The sequence below is a fragment of the Macaca mulatta genome, chromosome 7 (genome assembly GCF_049350105.2).
Source record: "Macaca mulatta isolate MMU2019108-1 chromosome 7, T2T-MMU8v2.0, whole genome shotgun sequence".
In the NCBI taxonomy this organism is placed as follows: Eukaryota; Metazoa; Chordata; class Mammalia; order Primates; family Cercopithecidae; genus Macaca; species Macaca mulatta.
This window is the reverse complement of record NC_133412.1, coordinates 147906420-147929549: the sequence shown is the minus strand read 5'-3', so window position 1 is coordinate 147929549 and position 23130 is coordinate 147906420. Positions and strand designations below refer to the sequence as shown.

The window sequence follows — 23130 nt, the reverse complement described above, 5'->3', positions numbered from 1 at the left end:
TTGCTTTGAGGATTAAGCATTTTAAAGAGGAAACAAGGAAGGCAACAAATGGTTATATGGTTTGTCCAATTCATACAGATACTAACTGGTGGAATTAGTATTCTAACACTAACGGAATGACTCCAGACTATTTGCCCTTTTAAGAAAATTTCCTTTTCCCACAGAAATGAAATACCACCTTAATAGTATACCAAATTCCCACAAATACATAGGTTTTTTTGTTTGTTTGTTTTTGAGACAGTGTTTCACTCTGTCGCCCAGGCTGGAATACAGTGGTGCAATCTCAGCTCACTGCAACCTCTGCCTCCCTGGTTCAAGCGATTCGCCTGCCTCAGCCTCCCAAGTAGTTGGGACTACAGGCATGCACCACCATGCCCAGTTAATTTTGGAAATTTTTAGTAGAGATGGGGTTTACACCATGTTGGCCAGGCTGGTCTCAAACTCCTGACCTCAAGTGATCTGCCTGCCTCAGTCTCCCAAAGTGCTGGGATTTTAAAAAATTACTTATTTATTTTTTTGAGACGGAGTCTCGCTCTGTTGCCCAGGCTGGAGTGCAGTGGTGTGATCTTGACTCACTGCAAGCTCCGCCTCCTGGGTTCACGCAATTCTGCCTCAGCTTCCCGAGTAGCTGGGACTACAGGCGCCCACCACCATGCCCGGCTAATTTTTTGTATTTTTAGTAGAGACAGGGTTTCACCGTGTTAGCCAGGATGGTCTCCATCTCCTGACCTCGTGATTCTCCCGCCTCAGCCTCCCAAAGTGCTGGGATTACAGGCTTCAGCCACAGCGCCCAGCCAGTGCTGGGATTATATATAGGTTTGCTAATGGATTTTCTGTGTTGTTTCAATGATCTATTTGTTTATTCTATTTATTTTTTATTTTTGAGACAGTTTCACTGTCGTTACCCAGGCTGGAGTGTAATGGTGTGATCTCGGCTCACCACAACCTCTGCCTCATAGGTTCAAGAAATTCTCCTGCCTCAGCCTCCTGAGTAGCTGGGATTACAGGCATGTGCCACCACACCCGGCTAATTTTGTATTTTTAGTAGAGATGGGGTTTCTTCATGTTGGTCACGCTGGTCTCCAACTCCCGACCTCAGCTGCCTGCCTCAGCCTCCCAAAGTGCTGGGATTACAGGCATGAGGCACCGCGCCCAACTATTTGTTTATTCTTACACTACCTGTGATCATTTAAAAAATCTAATCTGGGCTTCAGATTAATCTAAAGTGGCTCACGCCTGCAATCCCAGCATTCTGGGAGGCCGAGGCAGGAGGATAGCTTGAGCCCAGGAGTTCGAGACCAGCCTGGGCAACATAGGGTGAAACCCTGTCTCTACAAAAATATAAAATAATTAGCTGGGAGTAGTGGCACATGCCTATAGTCCTAGCTACTCCAGAGTGAGGCAGGAGGATGACTTGAGCCCAGGAGATTGAGGCTGCAGTGAGCTGTGATTCCATCACTGCACTCCAACCTGGGCAACAGAGACAGATCCTGTCCCTAAAAAAGAAAAAACAACCCCCCCCCCCAATCTGATCATGTTATCCATTCTGCTTGAAATTTTAATAGCACCTCATTTATTTATTTATTTATTTTGAGACGGAATTTCACTCTGGTTGCCCAGGCTGGAGTGCAATGGCGTGGTCTCGGCTCACCGCAACCTCCGCCTCCCAGGTTCAAGCGATTCTCCTGCCTCAGCCTTCCAAGTAGCTGGGATTACAGGTTTCTGCCACCACGCCCGGCTAATTTTTGTATTTTTAATTGAGACGAGGTTTCACCATGTTGGCCAGGCTGGTCTCTAACTTCTGACCTCAGGTGATCCGCCCACCCCGGCCTCCCAAAGTGCTAGGATTATAGGCATGAGCCACCATGCCCGGCCAATAGCACCCTATTGACCTATGGATTAAGTCCAGACCCTTTGGCATGTCATGTAAGACCCCCTCCTTTCTCTGGAGTCTCATGTGGGTACAGAACCCTTCCCTGATGAGATTCCCTATATTCTAGTCATAAAAACCTTCTGGTAGCTATCTGAACAGGCCAAGCACATTCACTCTGAGTAACACTGTACGTCCTTGCTTTTGTTCATATTGTTTCCTATGCTTCATCTTCTATTCCTAATTTATTGGAGAAGCACCTATTCATTTTCAAGATTAGCTCAAACCACATGACCACTGGCCTTTCCTCCCTCCCTATCCCAACCAGTAGAAAAAAATCATTCCACCTTTATGTACCCATGACATGCTTCTGAAACTTTTACCCTAACACTGCTATTTTACGGTATTTATTCATTTACATGTTTTTCTCTCCCACCATAATGAGTGTCTTGAGGGCAGGACCATATCTTATTAAGCACCTAGTATACATTTAATAAATGTTTATTGAGTAAGTCAGTATAAAACAATGACCATCAAATTATGTGAGCAATCATCAGAATATCTGATTTCTAAAAAGATGCAACAAAATTTTTTTATTGTAAATTGACAGTTTATAATTGTACAAATTTATGAGTTACAAAGTGATGTCGTAAATTGTAGATAGAGTATGGAATAGTTAAATCAAGCTAGTTAACATATCCAATACTTCAAATACATTTCTGTGATGAGAGTATCAATTTTGAAATGTATAATGCTCCATTAAGTATAATGCGCCACACTGTACAACAGAACTCAAAAAAAGTATGAAACATATTCTTCTTGTCTGAGATTTTTTTTTTTTTTTTTTGTGAGACGGAGTCTCGCTGTGTCGCCCAGGCTGGAGTGCAGTGGCCGGATCTCAGCTCACTGCAAGCTCTGCCTCCCGGGTTTTTACGCCATTCTCCTGCCTCAGCCTCCCGAGTAGCCGGGACTACAGGCGCCCGCCACCTCGCCCGGCTAGTTTTTTGTATTTTTTAGTAGAGACGGGGTTTCACCGTGTTAGCCAGGATGGTCTCGAACTCCTGACCTCGTGATCCACCCATCTCGGCCTCCCAAAGTGCTGGGATTACAGGCTTGAGCCACCGCGCCCGGCTGTCTGAGATTTTATACCTTTTGATCAGCATTAATTTTTTTTTTTTTTTTTTGAGACAGTCTCACTTTGTCACCCAGGCTGGAATGCAGTGGTGCAATCTCAGCTCACTGCAACCTCCGCCTCCTGGGTTCAAGAGGTTCTCCTGCCTCGGCCTCCCCAGTAGCTGGGATTATAGGCACATGACACCACACCCAGCTAATTTTTTTGTAGTTTTAGTAGAGATGGGGTTTTGCCATGTTGTCCAGGCTGGTCTCGAACTCCTGACCTCAGGTGATCCACCCACCTTGGCCTCCCAAAGTGCTGGGATTACAGGTGTGAGCCACCGTGCCTGGCCTAATTTTTATGAGACAAAATATCAATTTCAGAACAGCATCAGTGACCAGGCACAGTGGCTCATGCCTGTAATCCCAGCACTTTGGGAGGCTGAGGTGGGTGGATCATGAGGTCAAGAGACCAAGACCATCCTGGCCCACATGGTGAAACCCTGTCTCTACTAAAAATACAAAAATTAGCTGGGCGTGGTGGCATGCACCTGTAGTCCCAGCTACTCCACAGGCTGAGGCATGAGAATCGCTTGAACCCGGGAGGCAGAGGTTGCGGTGAGCTGAGATCGCGCCACTGCACTCCAGCCTCGTGACAGAGCGAGACTCCGTCTCAAAACAAACAAACATACAAACAAACAACAAAAAAGCAGCATCAGAAAGTGAGCAGACCAGGCACGGTGGCTCACGCCTGTAATTCCAGCACTTTGGGAGGCTGAGGCATATTTTTCTGTATTGAAAATACGAAAGTATTTGTCTCTAATAAAAAAAAAAAAAAATTAGTTGGGCATGGTGGCACGTCCTTGTAATCCCAGCTCCTCAGGAGGCTGAGGCAGGAGAATCAATTGAACCTGGGAGGCAGGGGTTGCAGTGAGCCCAGATCGCGCCACTGCACTCCAGCCTGGTGACAGAGCAAAACTTCGTCTCAAGAAAAAAAAAAAAAAAAGAGTGAGCATATCTAACTACCCTCAGCTCATAATAGGGCTAATAGGTCAACAGAATAATAATTCATGCTATTGCACTGGAAAAGGAATTAAAAGAAATTTAAAAATGTGTAAGCAGAAACTCAGTTGTATGTAAGAGAACCCAATTCCCTGAGATAAAGAGAAAGAGCTGGAGTCCTTTAAAAATTAACTGCCTGTTTTCTGTGGCTAGTGAGCCTTATCTCTCCTCCTTTCCCAGGCATTGTAAATACCGTTTCTCTAGCTGTGCGGCTGCAAGGTAACTAGACAGATAAACTCAAGTCATAAAACATGTTTTTCCTTGAAAAGAAAGAAATGATGTAATGCATGTCTCAATTAATTGTCTTTCTCACTTCTATAATATGCTTCCCCCTGCACAGATCCCGCCCCGCCGCCCCACAAAATGCTTAAAAGGTAACTTAACTCTTTGTTCAGGGCTCAGTCCTTTGGATGTTAATCCACCTGGTCCAGTGCACCTAAATAATAAATATCTTCCTGAACTCCATCGGTCTCTCTGATTCCTTAAAAATCCCGCTACATTTCGTGTAATGAACTGGCAACAAGAGAAAGCTGGTTGAAGAAAGGCAGAGGAATTGTGTCTTATAAGAATTAGAATCGAGGGGCTCCATAATCATCTGGCATCCGTTCGATGTTGTATCTGACCAGGAAAAAAAATTAACACTGGTAAGAAAGATGGGAAGAGAACCCATCTAAAAACCCAGCCTTTACAGACTGCAATACTCTCACCCCCGCTCTGAATCCTTTTTGTCAGTGGGAACAATTTAGGGGAGCATCATAATGAATGATTCACAGCAAAATGCTGACTATAATACAATATGATTATTTTTTCAAAGTCACACAAGTCAGCAAGAGGGGAACTGAGGATCTGAGATCAGTAAGTCCAACTTCTTAGTCCATAGATTTCCTACCACATTGTGCTCTCCCCAAGCTGAAAAGCTGGAAAATAAGTCTGAGGACTGACATAAAATAGCCAAGAAGGATAATAGCTTTTTTTTTTTTTTAAATAAGCTTTCCATTTCTCAGATGAGGTGTTAATAAAAAAAAAACTTTCAAAATAGGTATTTCTGGCCAAAAAGATTAGCTTGATTTAAATTACCGCTTTTGTTTAAAACAATACATCTATTTCTTCCAGTAATCTTATTCTAACAATTTAAATGTTTGCCTCATTCCTTAAATCCTCTCTTTTGCCCTAGCTCTTGCTTTGTCTCATTTTTTCAAACATAACTATGTAAACATTTGACACAATTTCTTTCAAATCCTTTATAACCTTATCACTTGTCCTCATTTTCAATTGATATCAATTATATATTTCTATTCCCTTCCCCAAAAGAAATCTCTCACCTGTGGTTAGAAATGTACATAATAGGAACTCCAGGAATCTTACGGATTCTTCTTTTAAGGTCCCGGTCAACTGTGGCCACAATGTAACACTTATGCTGTAAGAGACATGGAGTGATGTTCACACTGAGGTCACTGAGCACGCTTAGTGACTACTGGATAATGGCACAACCACTGACTAATCTAAGAATAGTTCATTTTCACAGTAAGTAGCGAAGGGCAGGCTGTAACAATTTGTTGAGTAGCTACTATGATCTAAGAGCTCTTAATCTTGTTATATAAAATAAACAAGTTGCCTGGGCTGAATGCAGCATTAAGAATCTTGAGGAGGAGAAGGTTGAAAAGCATTCACAAGCTGCAAACTGTTTTCTGCTCATAAATGAAAGGGACTTTCACGCTTGGGGCAGACAATTCTTTAGTTTTGGGAAAATGCTCCGAGGAACTCCATGGAGATAAAAAGTGCCTTAATTTGGAGGCCATAGCTCCCTCCTTTCCCTAGATCTTGGGGCTTGGGTGTGCTCTGGGCCTACTGATGTTAGAGGTAGGCTACCCCCGAAACAGGAAGCCTAAATAGGATTTTCAGGGCCTGAAACTAGAGCCTAGCAGTTATAAAAGCAGTAACATTTAGCTGTCAGGTGAAAGCTATTTTGTAGGAAGCTTCATTTCTGTCATGTCTGACTCTCCTACTGAGTTTTATATAAAGTGGCAGAGTGGTGTCAGCTGTGCTGTGGGAAATACTGGCCCCACCTATGGGTTGAAGTGACTAAAGGGATGGCTCTGTGGTCAGCAGATGAAGATTATCATCAGCAAAGAGAGGCCCTTATAAAAGCACTCAGTAGCAGAAGTCCTTGTGGTGCTTAATGAAGGAATTAAAAACGTACTTATTCTAGGGTATGTGTGAAATAGCACCTTGGGAGATTCTCAGACATAACTAAGAAGCATTTTTGGATTAGGCATCATGAAGAGAAACAAAATTCCTACATCAAAGTAAATGGGTTCCACATTAACTCACTTAAAATCATTTTACAGAGATTTGTGAGATAAAGAATCAGTTAAATGTCCCAAATCACATAGCCAGTAAATGCAGGTGCTGAGATGTGAAACCCGTGTCTCCTCCCCAAGCCTGTACTCTTTCCATTATGGTTAGAGTATACATTTTCAATCCACTTTCTCAAGTAAATGAAGACACCTATACTTTTTATGAAGGAATGCTATGCCATTTTTTTTTAAAACCACAATGTATATTCCTAGATGCTTTACTGACCATGAACATTCAGGAGACAATAGTTTACATTGTTTTTTTAAAGCACAAAGTAAACAGTTATGAACTGATAATACCTGAGTTACTCTCTGTACTAAGCAGTCATCTGCATAAGTCCCTTTGTGTGTACATGGTAATCGTTCAAATCTTGGATCCTTGGCGATCCTGTAGGTGGATTAAAGAAAACGTTCAATCAACTGGATAACTTTCTGAGTTTTAATCAGTGCAATAAAAGTAACATGATCTATGCAGAGATTTTAAGGCGCTACTCTCCTGAACTTTATCCTCTCACTGGAAAGACAATTCACGGGGCAGGGAATGAAGGCTTCCTGCCTGACAGCTGGTGTGCTTTCGATCATTTAATCATCACAAAATTCTGAGTTGTTATATATCTATTCTACAGACGAGGAAGCAGGCTTAGAGAGATTAAATTACTTTATTCAAAGCTATACAGCTGGGAAAAGCCAGGATTCAAAAACAAAACCCATTTTAACGTAACCATTACACTTTTAAGAAGCTGTCTTACACACAAATGAACAAGAATATAGGCACAAGATGATCCCTCAGCAGTTTACAGTAAGTGAAAAAAATCAAAATATCCATTAGAAAGGTAAAAGTTAAACATATTTTGGTGCCCTTATCCTATTAAAAAAAAAATGAGGTACAGCTGTACGTACCAATGTGGAAGGACCTACGCTAAATTGTTGAATAAACAAAGCAGGGCATACGCATGCACATATATATATAAAATTTAATTAATAAAATACAAATCCTTCTTTCCAATACTCTTTATCTAGATTTGCATTTGCACAGAAAAAGGTCTGGAAAAATATATTAACCTTTCTTAGTTGTCACTCTTGGAGTATTAAAATGGACAAAGTATGAATGTAGAGGCAGACTTTTACCTTTTACTATATGTATATGCTTATATTGTTTGCCATAAATCATTCAAACATGTATTATTTCCATACATATTTGAAAAAGAAAAACCCCAACTCTGTGTGACTCTGAGAGCCATGCTCTTTCTATTAACAATGATGATGAGTTACCGAAATGAAGAAAAATACAAGACAGCACATATGTATCAAGTACAACACAAATACTCCTCCATATTGCAGTAGTTCAGTGCTAGGTCAATGTGGGTTGGGAATATTTAGAAAAAAATGACATAGGGGTGAAATAAGATTAAAGAATGTGCCAAGCAATGTGAGGGTACCAAATAGGACACCAGACAACTGTAAAATGGTTTCTTGGTGTTTGGGGAAGAGTAAACACATCTTTCTGGCGGGGGGAAGAGTGTTTGTGGAGAGAAGAATGAAATGGGGCTAGAAAGAGTCTCCAGTGCTAGGCTGAGAAGTGTGATGACACAGGTAATGAGGAGTCATTAAAGATTTCTGGGGGACAAAGTGGTAAGAACAAAGCTCTGTCTTGGAAAAACTAAGCAGGCTGTGCTGGGGAGGATATGCTAGAGGGAGGATGGACTGGTTGCTGACAAACTAGGTGGGCAACAGTCTAGACTATGCTCTTTCGGTTATCTCTTTACTCCTGAAATCACTTGTCTCCTCTCTACTAGCTCTTTCCCAGAAACATACTAACATGCTGTCGTATATTCTCTGTCTTAAAAAAAGAAAAATAATCTTTTTACCTATACCCCCCTCCAGCTAACACCCCATTTCTGCATCTCTTGACAGCCAAACTTAGTGTTTCCACTTGGTGCCTCTATTTTCTCCCCTCTCATTCCTTGTTTTTATTGTTTTAAAAATTGCCAGGCTGGGTGTGGAGGATCATGACTATAATCCCAGCACTCTGGGAGGCCAAAGCAGGAAGATCACTTGAGACCAGGAGTTTGAGACCAGCTGGGCAACATAGTGAGACCCTATCTCTACCAAAAAAAATTTTTTTTTCCCAGAGATGGAGTCTCACTCTGTCACCCAGACTGGAGTGCAGTGGCACGATCCTAGCTCACTGCAACCTCTGCCTCCCAGGTTCAAGCGATTCTCCCGCTTCAGCCTCCTGAGTAGCTGGGATTATGGGCATGTTAGCCAAGCTGCTCTGGAACTCCCGACCTCAGATGATCTGCCTACCTCAGCCTCCCAAAGTGCTGGGATTACAGGCGTGAGCCACCATGTCCAGCCTTTTTGAGATAGAGTCTTGCTCTGTTGCCTAGGCTGGAGTGCAGTGGCATGATTTGGCTCACTGCAGCCTCTGCCTCCTAGGCTCAAGCAATTCTCCTGCCTCAGCATCCCTAGTAGCTGGGATTATAGGTGCCTGCCACTATGCCCAGCTAATTTTTGTGTTTTTAGCAGAGATGAGGTTTCACCACATTGGTCAGGCTGGTCTTGAACTCCTAGTCTCAGGTGATCCGCCCACCACAGCCTTCCTAAGTGCCAGGATTACAGGCATGAACCACCATGCCCGGCCTCTACCAAGCAAATTTTTAAAAAATTAGCCATGCAAAAGGAAAAAAAAAAAATTCAGACATGCATAGTGGTATGCACCTGTAGTCCCAGCTACTTGGGAAGCCGAAGCAGGAGGATCACTTGAGCCAGAGAGGTTAAGGCTGTAGTGAGCTGTGTGATAGCATCACTGCACTCCAGCCTGGGTGACAGAGTGAGAATGTGTTTTTTTAAAAAAAAAAAAAAAAAAAAAGCATATACACATATCTATAAACAATGCAGAATTGGTTTGCATGTTTTTAGACTTTAGATAAATGGTGTACTCCACATATGTTCTTCCCTTTAAAAATTTTTTTTTAATTTTTTTAAGAGACTGCAGTCTTGTTGTCTAGGCTGGCTTGAAACTCCTAGGCTCAGGTGATCCTTCTGCCTCAGCTTCCCAAGTAACTGGAACTAGAGGTGTGTGTAACAGTGCTCAGCATTGCTCTTTTTCTTTTTTTTAAGACAGGGTCTCGCTGTCTCCCAGGCTAGAGTGCAGTGGTATGATCTCAAACCTCCCTGGCTCAAACAATCCTTCTACCTCAGCCTCCCAAGTAGCTAGGAATACAAGTACCTGCCACCATGCCTAGCTAATTTGAAAATGTTTCATAGACATTGGGTCTCACTATGTTGCCCAGGCTGGTCTCAAATTCCTGGGCTCAAAGAATCCTCCCGCTTCGGGCTCCCAATACTGCTGGGATTACAGGAGTGAGCCACAGTGCCTGACTGCTGCTTTTTTTAAATATATTTTATATTGTTTTTGAGATTTATCCATATTGACACATAACTCTAGTTCACTCATCTTCACTCTTGTATAGTATTTTATTAACAAGCATTCCACAGCTTACCTATTCTTTTCTTTCTTTTTTAAAGAGACAAGGTCTCACTTTGTTTTTGGGGCTGGAGTGGAGTGGTGTGATCATAGCTCACTGCAACCTCGAACTCCTGGGCTCAAGCAATTCTCTTGGCTCAACCGCCACAGTAGCTATGACTACAGGCATATGCCACCACGCCTGGCTAATTTTTTAAAATTTGTAGAGCCAGGGTCTCATTATGTTGGCCAGGCTGGTCTTAAACTCCTGGGCTCAACCAATCCTCCCCACTTGGCCTCACAAAGTGTTGGGATTATACATCAGCCTCTGTACCCAGTCCTATTTTTTTTTTTTTTTTTGAGACAGAGTCTTGCTCTGTAGCCCAGGCTGGAGTACAGTGGCACGACCTTGGCTCACTGAAACCTCCGCCTCCTGGGTTCAAATGATTCTCCTGCCTCAGCCTCCAGAGTAGCTGGGATTACAGGCGCCCGCCACCATGCCTGGCTAATTTTTGTATTTTAGTAGAGATAGGGTTTCACCATGTTCAGGATCACTCCTGATCTCAAATGATCTGCCTGCCTTGGCCTCCCAAAGTGCTGGGATTACAGGCATGAGCCACCATGCCTGGCCATCCTTTATTTTCTTAATGGCTTAAGAAAAGTCATTTCTTTTGGCTGCCTGCAATTTTTTGCTATTACATACATAAAAAGATGCCAATATTTGACTCCAATAGTAGGTGAACTTCTCTATAGCAATCTTTTTTTCTTTTCTTTTCTTTTTTTACCAGAACCCATAGCATTAGATTTTATCTAGCATACAGTATGCACACATATACATATACACACATATAACAGCAAAAAAACTTTTGTGACGTAGTACCCAATTTTTTCTACATATTCATACTAATATTTTATAATTTCTTTCTTTTTTTTTTTTTGAGACAGAGTCTCAAAGTGCAGTGGTACCATCTCAGCTCACTGCTACCTCTGCCTCCTGGGCTCAAGCAATCTTCCCACCTCAGCCTCCCGAGTAGCTGAGACTACAGGTGTGTGCCACCACGCCTGGTTAATTTTTTTACTTTTTGTAGAGACAGGGTTTCACCATGATGCCCAGGCTGGACTGGAAATCCTGGGCTCAAACAATCTGTTCGCCTCAGCCTCCCAAGGTGTTGGGATTACAGTCATGAGCCACCATGCCCAGCCTATAGTTTCTTCTATTACACTACAAAATATACTCAGGGGTCGGGCGTGGTGGCTTATGCCTATAATCCCAGCACTTTGAGAGGCCAAGGTGGGAGGATCACTTGAGCCCACAACTTTAAGACTAGTCTGGGCAACATGGTGAGACCTCGTCTCTACCGAAATTTTAAAAAACTGGCCATGTAAGGTGTTGCATGCCTGTAGTCCCAGCTACTTGAGGGTGCTGAGGCAGGACGACTGCTTACGCCCAGGAGGTCGAGGCTGCAGTGAGCCCTGATTGTGCCACTGCACTCCAGCCTGGGTGACAGAGCAATACTTTGCTTCAAAAACAAAACAAAACAAAAACAAAACAAAACAAACACAAAAAAACCCCCAAACCCACCATGCATCGTGATCCTTTAAACTAATATAATTACCTACAGACTGTGATCTCCAGGTTAAAAGACTGTGTTGTTAAGAGTATGAACAACCTGGATTTTACCAGATATTGTCAAATTGCTCTCCAAAGTGATGACCAATTTATTATACCCTTAGTAGTTAAGTATGAGAATTTCTATTGCTTCACGGCCTTAACTATTCTCGGCATTGTCAAGCTCATTAAAAAAATTTAGCCAATCTAATGGGCATTAAATGACAACTCATTGTGAATTTAAGAATTGTGTTTTTCTTATGGATGTGAAGTTCTTTATGCATTTTGAAAATAAGCCCTTTGTTGATTATGTATGTCTGTTTACTTTGTTAATGATAAGTTTTGCTATACACAAATATTCAATCTCATTAAGATACTCTTTTTTTTTTTGTTTTTTTTTTTTGAGACAGTTTTGCTCTTGTTGCCCAGGCTGGAGTGCAATGGCACAATCTAGGCTCATGCAACCTCCGCCTACTGGGTTCAAGCGATTCTCCTGCTTCAGCCTCCCCAGTAGCTGGGATTACAGGCACCCGCCACCACGACTGACTAATTTTGTATTTTTAGAAGAGATAGGGTTTCTCCATGTTGGTCAGGCTGGTCTCAAACTCCTGACCTCAGGTGATCCGCCTGCCTCGGCCTCCCAAAGTACTGGGATTACAGGCCACTGAACATGGCCAAGATATTCTCTGTATTTTCTATTAAAAGTTTAGATACTTACTCTAACTGGAACTGATTTTTGTGTGAGAGAAAGACCAAAACAACTTCCCCAAAAATGATAGTTTTACACGATTTTCACTTAAACTAACTGGACAAGAAATCTTTAAACAGCAAACAGATGAATCTTCAGTATACCAATCTAGAACAGATCTAGTCTACCTCCTTCCTACCTTAGAGCCACTCGATACTTCTGCCCCAATTTCTCAATTTCAGCCATTACACAGTCAGTTATACAAGGGATACCTGCCAGGGAAAAAAATTCACATTAAGGACAGAACTTGTAAAGAAATTATCCCTGAATTATATCCCAGCTCAGAGTTTTAAAGACGCAGGACACGGCCGGGCGCGGTGGCTCACGCCTGTAATCCCAGCACTTCGGGAGGCCGAGGCGGGTGGATCACGAGGTCAGGAGATTGAGACCATCCTGGCTAACACAGTAAAACCCCATCTCTACTAAAAATGCAAAAAATTAGCCGGGCGTGGCGGCGGGCACCTGTAGTCCCAACTACTTGGGAGGCTGAGGCAGGAGAATGGCATGAACCCTGGAGGCGGAGCTTGCAGTGAGCCGAGATCGCGCCAGTGCACTCCAGCCTGGGCGACGGAGCGAGACTCCGTCTCAAAAAAAAAAAAAAAAAGAAATCCCTAAGAAACTAAGACTGTCCCAACCCCAAATCGCAGATTCCCTGTTATAAACATATCTGGGGAAAAAAAAACTAAGCTGAACTCCATCATTATTTTTATATTAATGTAAGTTTCTGATGGGAAAAAAATTATTTATTTTAATTTTATTTTTTTGAGACAGAGTCTTGCTCTGTTGCCCAGGTTGGAGTGCAGTGGCACAATCTCAGCTTACTGCAGCCTCGACCTCCTGGGTTCTAGTGATCCTCCTGGGTTCTAATGATCCTCCCACCTCAGCCTCCCAAGTAGCTAGGACCACAGGTACACACCACTATGACCAGCTAATTAAAAAAAAACCTTTTTTTTTTTTTGTAGAGATGGGGCTTTGCCATGTTGCCCAGGCTGTCTTGAACTCCTGGGATTAATCACTCCTCCTGTCTTGGGCTCCCAAAGTGCTGGGATTACAGGCATGAGCTACTGTGCCTGGCTTAGATGAAATCAAATTTAAGTGTGAACCACAAGAAGCCATGAAATAGCCAGATAATGTAAATCTGATCACATAAAAAGAAAGCCATATAATAAGTTAAAAAAAAATCATCATCCCTATTTTAGAAGTGAGGAACCTGAGACACAAAGAAGTTAACTAAATAGATAGCAAATGGTAAAGCCAACATTTGAACTGAGTCTGTTGGGCCAAAGACTGGGAAGAGTGGCACCTAGAAGAGTGGCAAAGATTAAACAGATGAAAATACCCAATATTGGCCAGGCATAGTGGCTCACGTCTATAATCCCAGCACTTTGGGAGGCTGAGGCAGGCAGATCACCTGAAGTCAGGAGTTCGAGACCAGCCTGGCCAACACAGTGAAACCCATCTCTACTAAAAATAAAAAATATAGCTGGGCATGGTGTTGGGCACCTGTAATCCCAGTTACTTGGGAGGCTGAGGCAGGAGAATCAGTTGAACCCAGGAGATGGACGTTGCAATGAGCCAAGATCATGCCATTGCACTCTAGCCTGAGTGTCAAGAGCGAAACTCCATCTCAAAAAAAAAAAAAAAGAAAAGAAAAAAGAAAATACCCAATATTGAGGAAACAAGTATTCTCATGCTAAGTTTGTAGGTATATACATTAGTATAACTATTTGAGGGCAAATTTGCAATACCTATTAAAAATACACAAATCCCTTGATATATAATACAGCTTCTAGACAATGTATCCTAAAGAAATACACTCTTACGGAGACATATTCATAAGGATATTTACTATAGACTTGTTAATTGGGTAGAACCTGGAAATAATCCAAATACCTAATAAGATACTGGGTTTAAAAAATTATGTATTTAAACAATAGAATAGTATGTAACTTTACACTTGATCTTAGCCAAAAGGCTGAGAAGCGATTATAGTATGTAACTTTATTCATTTTTTATTTTGTTTTGAGAGGAAGTCTCAAGTCTCGTTTTGTTGCCCAGGCTGGAGTCCAGTGGCGTGATCTCTGCCTCCCAGGTTCAAGCGATTCTCCTGCCTCAGCCTCCCGAGTAGCTGGGATTACAGGCGCCCTCCACCATGCCCAATTAATTTTTGTAGTTTTAGTAGAGACGGGGTTTCACCGTGTTGGTCAGGCTGGTTTTGAACTCCTGACCTGAAGCAATCCACCTGCCTTGAACTCCCAAAATGCTGGGATTATAGGCGTGAGCCATCGTGCCCGGCCATATGTGACTCTAAAAAAGAATTCCTGGCCAACATGGCAAAACCCCATCTCTACTAAAAATATAAAAATTAGGGCTGGGCACAGTGGCTCACGTCTGTAATCCCAGCACTTTGGAAGGCTGAGGTGAGCGGGTCACCTGAGGTCAGGAGTTCGAGGCCAGTCTGGTCAACATGGTGAAACCCCGTCTCTACTAAAAATACAAAATGGCGGCGCATGCCTGTAATCCCAGCTACTTGGGAAGCTGAGGCAGGAGAATCACTTGAAGCCTGGAGGCGGAGGTTGCAGTGAGCCGAGATTGCGCCACTGCACTCCAGCCCGGGTGACAGAGTGAGGCTCTGCCACAAAAAATAAATAAATAAATAAATAAATTAGGTGGGTGTGGTGGTACACACCTGCAATCCCGGCTAGTGGGAGGCTGAGGCATGAGAATTGCTTGAATCCGGGAAGCAGAGGCTGTAGTGAGCTGAGATCACACCACTGTACTCCAGCCTGGGTGACAGAGTTAAGACCCTGTCTTTAAAAAAAAACCTTGAGCAACATGATTGATACCTTGTTTCTACAAAACATAAATAAATAAAATAGCCAGGCATAAAATAGGCATAGTGGCTCTTTCCAGTCTCAGCTACTTGGGAGACTGTGGCTGGAGGATCACTTGAGACCTGGAGGTTGAGGCTGCCGTGAGCTATTGGCTCAGACCAGTGTATTCCAGCCTGGTTGACAGAGCAAGACCCCGACTCAAAATAAAAGAATGAGGCCCATTTATGTATACATGCCATGGAAAAATATTCAAAATATATAGTTCAATGTAAGCAGCAAGTAGAAATGATTAAAATGTGATCTATCCATATAGTGGAATGTTATTCAGTAATAAAAAGAAATGAAGCACTGATACAAGCTGTAATATAAATGATCCTTGAAAATAGTATGCTAAATGAAAGAGGACCAAATATTTTAAGATTCTATTTTTATTAAATGTCCAGAATAGGGAAATTTATAGCAACAGAAAGTAGATTAGTGGTTGCCTAGAAATAGAGAGAATGGTGAGGGTTGCAGGGTGATGGCTAAGGGTCTCCAGGTTTCTTCCCGGGATAATGGAAGTTCTAAAATTGACTATGGTGATGGATGATGCACAACTAGAAATCACTGAACTGTACACTTTAAAGTGATGAACTGTATAGTTGTAAAGGGAATCATTATATTTCAGTAAATCTGTTTTATAAAGAAAAAAATAATATATGATTCATTTTCTTTTTTGAGATGGAGTTTCGCTCTTGCTGCCTGGGCTGCAGTGCAATGGTACGATCTTGGCTCACTGAAATTTCTGCCTCTGGGGTTCAAGTAATTTTCCTGCATCAGCCTCCTGAGTAGCTGGAATTATAGGGGCCTGCCACCATGCCTGGCTAATTTTTTTTGGAGTAGAGAGAGAGTTTTGCCATGTTGGCCACGCTGGTCTTGAACTCCAGACCTCAGGTAGTCCGCGTGCCTCGGCCTCCCAAAGTGCTGGGATTACAGGCCATTTTCATCAATAAATAAAATTAACCCTCCCTCTCCCACAGTTATTTATGACTTTTTGTAATTGCCCCTTTGAGGAAATGCATTATAAGCAACTTTCTTCCTCCACTCCGTTTTGAGACAGGTTCTTTTTCTGTCACCCAGGCTGGAGGGCAGTGACATGGACATGGCTCAGTGCAGCCTCGACCTCCCAGGCTCAAGTGATCCTCCCACCTCAGCCTCCCAAGCAGCTGGGACCATAGACATGCTTCACCACGCTCAGCTAATTTTTGTGGTTTCTTTTGGTAGAGACAGGGTTTTGCCATATTGCCCAGGCTGGTCTCAAACTCCTGGGCTCAAGCGATCCACCCACCTTGGCCTCCCAAAGTGGTGGGATTACAGGCATGAGCCACTATGCCTGGCCTGATTTTTAAAAAAAGTTTTTTTGTACAGATGCGATCACACCATGTTGCCTGGGCTGGTCTTGAACTCCTGAGTTCAAGCCCAGAATTCCTCCCACCTCGGCCTCCCAACCTTCAGGGACTATAGGTGTGAAGGATCTTGCCCATCCCAACTTTCTTTTCTTCTTCTTCTTCTTTTTTTTTTTTTTTTAAAGACAGGGTCTCACTCTGTTGACTGGGCTGGAGTGTAGTGGCATAATCACAATTCACTGTAGCCTCGGCCTCCCAGGCTCAAGTGATCCTCCCACCTCAACATCTGTAGCTAGGACCACAGGTGCATGCCACCATGCCTGGCTTTCTTTTTTTTTTTTTTTTGAGACAGAGTCTCGCTCTGTCACCCAGGCTGGAGTGCAGTGGCACGATCTCAGCTCACTGAGGCCTCTGCCTCCCAGGTTCCAGCAATTCTCCTACCTCAGCCTCCCAGGTAGCTGGAATTATAGGCACATGCCACTGTGCCTGGCTGATTTTTGTATTTTTAGTAGAGGTGGCGTTTCACCATGTTGGCCAGACTGGTCTCGAACTCCTGATCTCAGGTGATCTGCCTGCCTCGGCTTCCCAAATTGCTAGGATTACAGGTGTGAGCCACCACACTCGGCCTCCTGGCTAATTTTTAAATTTTGTGTAGACATGGGGTCTCGCTATGTTGCCCAGGCTTCAACTTTAATTTTTTATGCTAGAATTTTTTAGAAGTACATTAATATTGGCCAGGTGTGGTGGCTCATGCCTATAATCCCCGCACTTTGGGAGGCCGAGGTGGGCAGAATGCTTGAGCTCGGGAGTTCGATACCAGCCTGGCCAACATAGAGAAACTCCGTCTCTACTTTACACAAAAATTAGCTGGGTATGGCAGCACACACCTATAATCCCAGCTACTCGGGAGGCTGAGGCAGGAGAATCACTTGAACCTGGGAGGCAGAGGTTGCAGCGAGCAGAGATCACACCACTGTACTCCAGCCTAGGCCACAGAGTGAAACTTCGTCTCAAAATATATGTATATATTTTAATACTGAGATCATGAAAAAAGGCAATGTGTTCTTTAAGAGGACCAATTTCAGAGCCATGTAGCAGTGAAGTAAGCAAAGGCTTGCAACTGAAGTCGGGAAGCAGGCTCAGGAAAACCACTATAAGGAAAGGGAAAGTAACAGCCTCAGGATTCACAGGCAGAAGAGAAAGCTGATGGGAAACAAATTATCCTTCCTTGTTAGGACTATAAAGTGGAAATGGAAGAGACCAGGAACTATGAAAAGATCAAAAAGGCCTTTTCAAGGTAAGAGGAAGATAAAGGCCTTCCTTTAAGTATAAGGGCAAGCAAGGCCAGGCACGGTGGCTCACGCCTGCAATCCCAACACTTTGGGAGGCCAAGGTGGGTGTACCAGCCTGACCAATATGGTGAAACCCATCTCTACTAAAAATACAAAAATTAGATAGGCATGGTGGCATGTCCTAGCTACTCGGGTGGCTGAGGCAGGAGAATTGCTTGAACCTGGGAGGCAGACGTCGCAGTGAGCTGAGATCATGCCACTGCACTCCAGCCTGGGTGACAGAGCGAGACTGTCTCAAAAAAAAAAAAGAGTATACATATTTAAAGAAAGCCTAACCATAAGACTAAAGTGATCCTGACGAAAGCTCTAACAGTCACCATCTAGATATTACTGGTGGAGGTATAGAGTCAAGGAAGCAATTCACCAAGGAAGCAAAGGGCCATGCTTTGACCCTCTATCCGTTTCATTGATAAGTAGGTCACAGCACTCCTGGAAAAGCAGCTCAATTAGAAATACCATGGGAAATACAAAGAGACTACCAAGTTTAGTGTCTTCCCCCATACAGGGTTACCCAAGCCTCATTCTTACAGGCCTGGTAGCACCTCAACTTTAGATTATTTCTAAAAGATTTATTTAAAAAGTATATGTATATAGCTTTAAAAAATAATACAGAAAGGCCTATATGAAAAAACAACGGTCCCCTGACCATTCCTACCCAATCAATTCTGATCTGTAGAGAAGACTATTTTATTCCATTAGCTCCATTTTTTTCTCATCTGGTGGCTACCTTCACATCTTAATATATATAGCTAATAAATGTATGCAGCCATTCTCTTTTTTGTTTTTTAGACGGAGTCTCTCTCCGTCGCCAGGCTGGAGTGCAGTGGTGCGATCTCGGCTTACTGCAACCTCCACCTCCCAGGTTCTAGCAATTCTTCTGCCTCAGCCTCCCAAGTAGCTGGGACTACAGGCACGCACAACCACATCCAGCTGATATTTGTATTTTTAGGAGAGATGAGGTTTCACCTTGTTGGCCAGGATGGTCTCGATCTCGACTTCACGATCCACCTGCTTTGGCCTCCCAAAGTGCTGGCATTACAGGCGTGAGCTACCGCGAGTGCTAGGATTACAGGTGTGAGCCACTGCGCCTGGCGGGAGCCATTCTTAACTAATTTTAGGCATCTAAAGAATCTGCTTTCATACCTCCTTCACACATTCCTTACCCCCATCTTCTCACCTTGCTCATTATAATAAATCAGTAAACAACATGTACATTTCTATCACTCTGTAACTGTTGTTCATTATATAGTAGCCTTTAAAACTTAAAAAGGGAGGTACAAATTTTTCCCTTTGATTTCAATAATTTTTCCTCTACGGCAAAGTTTAAATCTAATTTTCATTTGTACCTCTAACCGGGTGACTAAAAAATATATAAATATAAACCTGCTACAAATGGGACAGATCTTACTATGATAGGCCTCATACATGGCCTTAGTTTTCTTTTTCCTCTTCATGGTAGTGAAGGAAGATCATTTAAAGGAGGGGATATATAAATACACAAGGGAAATCTATTAATGGTAAATTACATACCTAGGTATAAATAAACTACCTCAGATCCTCTGTACTACAAATAAATACCAAACTGAATAAACTTAGGAATTGACCATCTATCTAACTTCTAGGGCTGTGATCATAAATGGCAGAATATCGTATTTAGTGTTTCAACACTGGGGCAGAAGGGACAACATATCCTTGTTAACATAAAAGAATACAGATACTAAAAAACAGATCTTTCATTTATCCAGAATTTTAAAATCTAGAATTCGAAAACAGAAAATTCCCCTATGTTCATAATTGATGTCCATAATGATACTCGAAGCATTCTAAGTGTTTTCTGAATTGTGAAAGTTTAATTTTTTCCAGTCGAGTTTGCATTATACTTCAATTCATTAAACATGGTCATTGCTATGGTGACCACTATAAATTAAATGGCCAGCAATTCAGTTAATAAGAACCCCATCTCCCTCTTTTCTTTCTTTTTTTTTTTGAGACAGAGTCTCGCTTTGTCATCTAGGCTGGAATGCAGTGGCACAATCTCGGCTCACTGCAAGCTCCGCTTCCCGGGTTCACGCCATTCTCCTGCCTCTGCCTCCTGAGTAGCTGGGACTACAGGCGCCCGCCACCGCGCCCGGCTAATTTTTTTTGTATTTTTAGTAGACGGGGTTTCACCGTGTTAGCCAGGATGGTCTCAATCTCCTGACCTCGTGATCTGCCTGCCTCGGCCTCCCAAAGTGCTGGGATTACAGGCATGAGCCACCGCGCCCGGCCTCTCCCTCTTTTCATGTATTTGTATAAATATAATTATTCTGTACAAATGTCACGGAAACATAAAAGTATGATACTCACACTTGGCATACAGACAGTCCATCATTGACTGCACTAAGTCCAGTTTGGCTTTTATGGAAAAGTTGATAAAGTTGGTATCAACGAGGATGTGGTAAGGTGGGCCCAGCTGTGTATTATATTGGAAAAATAAGCAGGAAGGGTGTTGGGGACTGAAGGAAAAAGAAAACAAGAACAAAGTAAAACTTACATTGATACCCTAGTATTAACAAAAAACAAAATAGAACTCTCTGCTTGGGACTGTTTGCTGTAAACTCTTTTGTACATGTTCATTGGAAATAAATCCTAAAAAGGAAGGCAACGAAGAAAGTAACATCATTATCTTAATCTCAGCTCCCCTGGCAACTTTTGTCACCAACTTTTAAAAAGCAATTATCAAAAACAAACAAACAAAAAAAGCAATTATCCATTCCAGCTCTTCCTCTAGCAAGAGTAGAGTCGCCATGGGCACAGGGAGGTAGAATACAGGTATGATTAGAATGATACTCCAACACATTTGTCATTCTTATAGGATTCTAAAACTGTTGTTATGGAATGTGATAGAGAACAGTTTGTCTAGTGTTAGGATTATACACTACAGCAGGACCTGTATCACACCTAGCCCAAGTTGTCTGGGTTGAATATGACAGTGATTCCAAATGCTAGGCCATGGACCAGTATCTACCTGTGATGATATATCCATTACCAATCCAGGGCAAAATTAGAAAAACAAGGAAAATGTGGTAAAGTTTTCATAAAGTTAAATGTATTTACTCAAAAGGAATGAAATACCTTTATATCTTTATATAAAGGTTTTATATCTCTATATACATATCTTTATTCTGAAAATATATTTTAAATATCTTTTGGTGATACAGTCTCTCTTTTATGAAATGCTAGTGTGTTAAACAATGGCAATTATGTCTCTTAAAAGATCCCTGGCAAAGAAAAAGTTGATAATCCTCGATAATATCTCCTGGATTTTAGGGGAAATTTTACTGCTCCATAAAATCCAAAAACCTTCAAACCACTGGAATTGATACATGCTCATCAATATCACTTTCATCTACATAGTTGTGGTAGACTTACTAACAAATAAGTTAGCAAACCAGCTCAGGGAAAGCCTGGATTTCTAAGCGGTCTATGGTTTTAAAGGAGAACTTCAAATGTTTGATTACTCACACTTCTCTTTCCTTTAACGCACTGGGATCCTTCTTTTCTTTCTTTTTAGGTTTTAATCTATCCTTTTCTTTACTAGGAAGAAAAAAGTAAATTATATCCAAGGGAGAAGAAAAACCACAGCAGTTAAAATCTCAAAAATCTAAAGTTCCATTTTTTTTGGTCTACAGAAGAAATCCTACTTTGTGACTTCTTCATGTTAATATCAGCATACTCTTTCTGAGCAAATAACCAGTGCAAAGTACAGTACCTGGAAGTATCAGAATTAATCAGTAATGCCAATAACGCATAAGAATTGTTAATGAGTAAATAAAAGCTGATTATACTATATTTCTTTCTTACAATCTCTCATATCAAGGATCAAAATCCACTTCCAAGCAATGGGTAAAAGGGTGACAGTTATCTTCTGAAGATCCAGATGCTTTAACAGTAGGGGGAAAGTATTATCCCATATGCTTCTTATAAAGGGCCAAAATGTAAAAACACATATACAGAACTTAACCCCTAACTAGAAATTATTATTAATGGAGTGTCACTCCTAAAAATTACACAATACATCCACACTAAAGGCTGAGAAGAATAATTCGGAAGGTTTTAACGACCACTCTCTTATTCTGAGACTTTTTTTTGTATTTTTAGTGGAGACGGGGTTTCACCATGTTGGCCAGGCTGCTTTCGAACTCCTCACCTCAGGTAATCCATTCGCCTCAGCCGCGCAAAGTGCTGGGATTACAGGCGTGAGCCACTGCGCCTGGCTTTCTGAGACTCTTAAACTCATTGAAGATCAGTCTTTATTTAATAGCTATGCTTATTCTACACTTAAGCAGGGACACTGCTTTGATCCTCTTCATACTAGGGAATATCGCTTCACTTTCTTCTTCCACAGTGATTTGGATTCTTATATTAGTAAGACTTATAAAATGGAGATATCTTGGAGTTTTCCCATTTTCTCTGACAAAAAATATTTGAGTACCAGGCACTGGAGACACAAGACAAACACGGTCTCTAACCTTGCCATCTTTCAACAAGAAACACTCCCCCCGCCCCACCCCAGGGGAATGTAGTAGTGTAATGGTAAAAACATAAAGAGAATTATACGGACTTCACCGAACTGACATGAGGTTTAAATGCGATATGGCAGACAAAGCATATAACGGTAGAAAAAGGGAACACTTAAATGTTTAATTCCCATAGCCTTTCCCAGTGTGAGCGCTCAGCAGCTAAATTACTGTTAAACACTGGTTATCTCATGTTATATAAATCGAAGATACAATATTATAAGGAAAAAACAAAATAGTAACAAAAATTTTTACTACTTATCCTCTCTGGACTCTTATTAGACTATCCTTGGGCAGTTAATTCCAGATACTCACAGCCTCTGATCTCTGAGACTAAGCATTCGCTTCATGGTCGCATACTTCCTTGTTTTCTTTTGCTTCCCCTTGAAACAGAAATTTTAGAATTAAAAGAGTTGGAAACATATGGCATCTTTTAAAGTCTCTTCTTTTCTCTTGTCCATTGCCTTCCCTTCTTGCCTCAAATACCCAGACCCTCTTCCCCACTCTGTAAAGCATAACAGGCACCGCTCGGAGAAGTTTAAGAGCTAAGACCAGAATGAAAATATGCAAGGACAATGTGTCAGAAATTTGGCCACGGTCTGACTCCCTCCTTCTCCACCCGAAAAGTGGCCTGATAACATCCCTTCTTGGACCCTCTTCTCTCACCATGGTCACGCCACACTCCTGGTTCTTCCGTAATCACCAACGGCGCAATACTTCTACGTCATTCACATACTGCTTCCGGCAAAGGATAGCCCGGAAGCGGAAGCTC

General features: G+C 42.1%; 1 protein-coding gene and 1 pseudogene across 2 annotated transcripts; both read right to left on the bottom strand.

Moving 5' to 3' along the window:
- Window positions 1-3929: 3929 nt before the first annotated feature.
- FCF1 (FCF1 rRNA-processing protein) lies at window positions 3930-23081 on the bottom strand. 2 transcript variants are annotated; one of them, NM_001261542.1, is given in 8 exon segments: window positions 3930-4663; window positions 5368-5462; window positions 6703-6790; window positions 12368-12440; window positions 20146-20294; window positions 21304-21375; window positions 22674-22741; window positions 23025-23048. In NM_001261542.1, coding segments are annotated over 8 exon segments (597 nt in total). In that variant the 5' UTR covers window positions 23028-23048; the 3' UTR covers window positions 3930-4614.
- Window positions 14069-14215, bottom strand: LOC144330529 (U2 spliceosomal RNA; annotated as a pseudogene).
- Window positions 23082-23130: the final 49 nt, after the last annotated feature.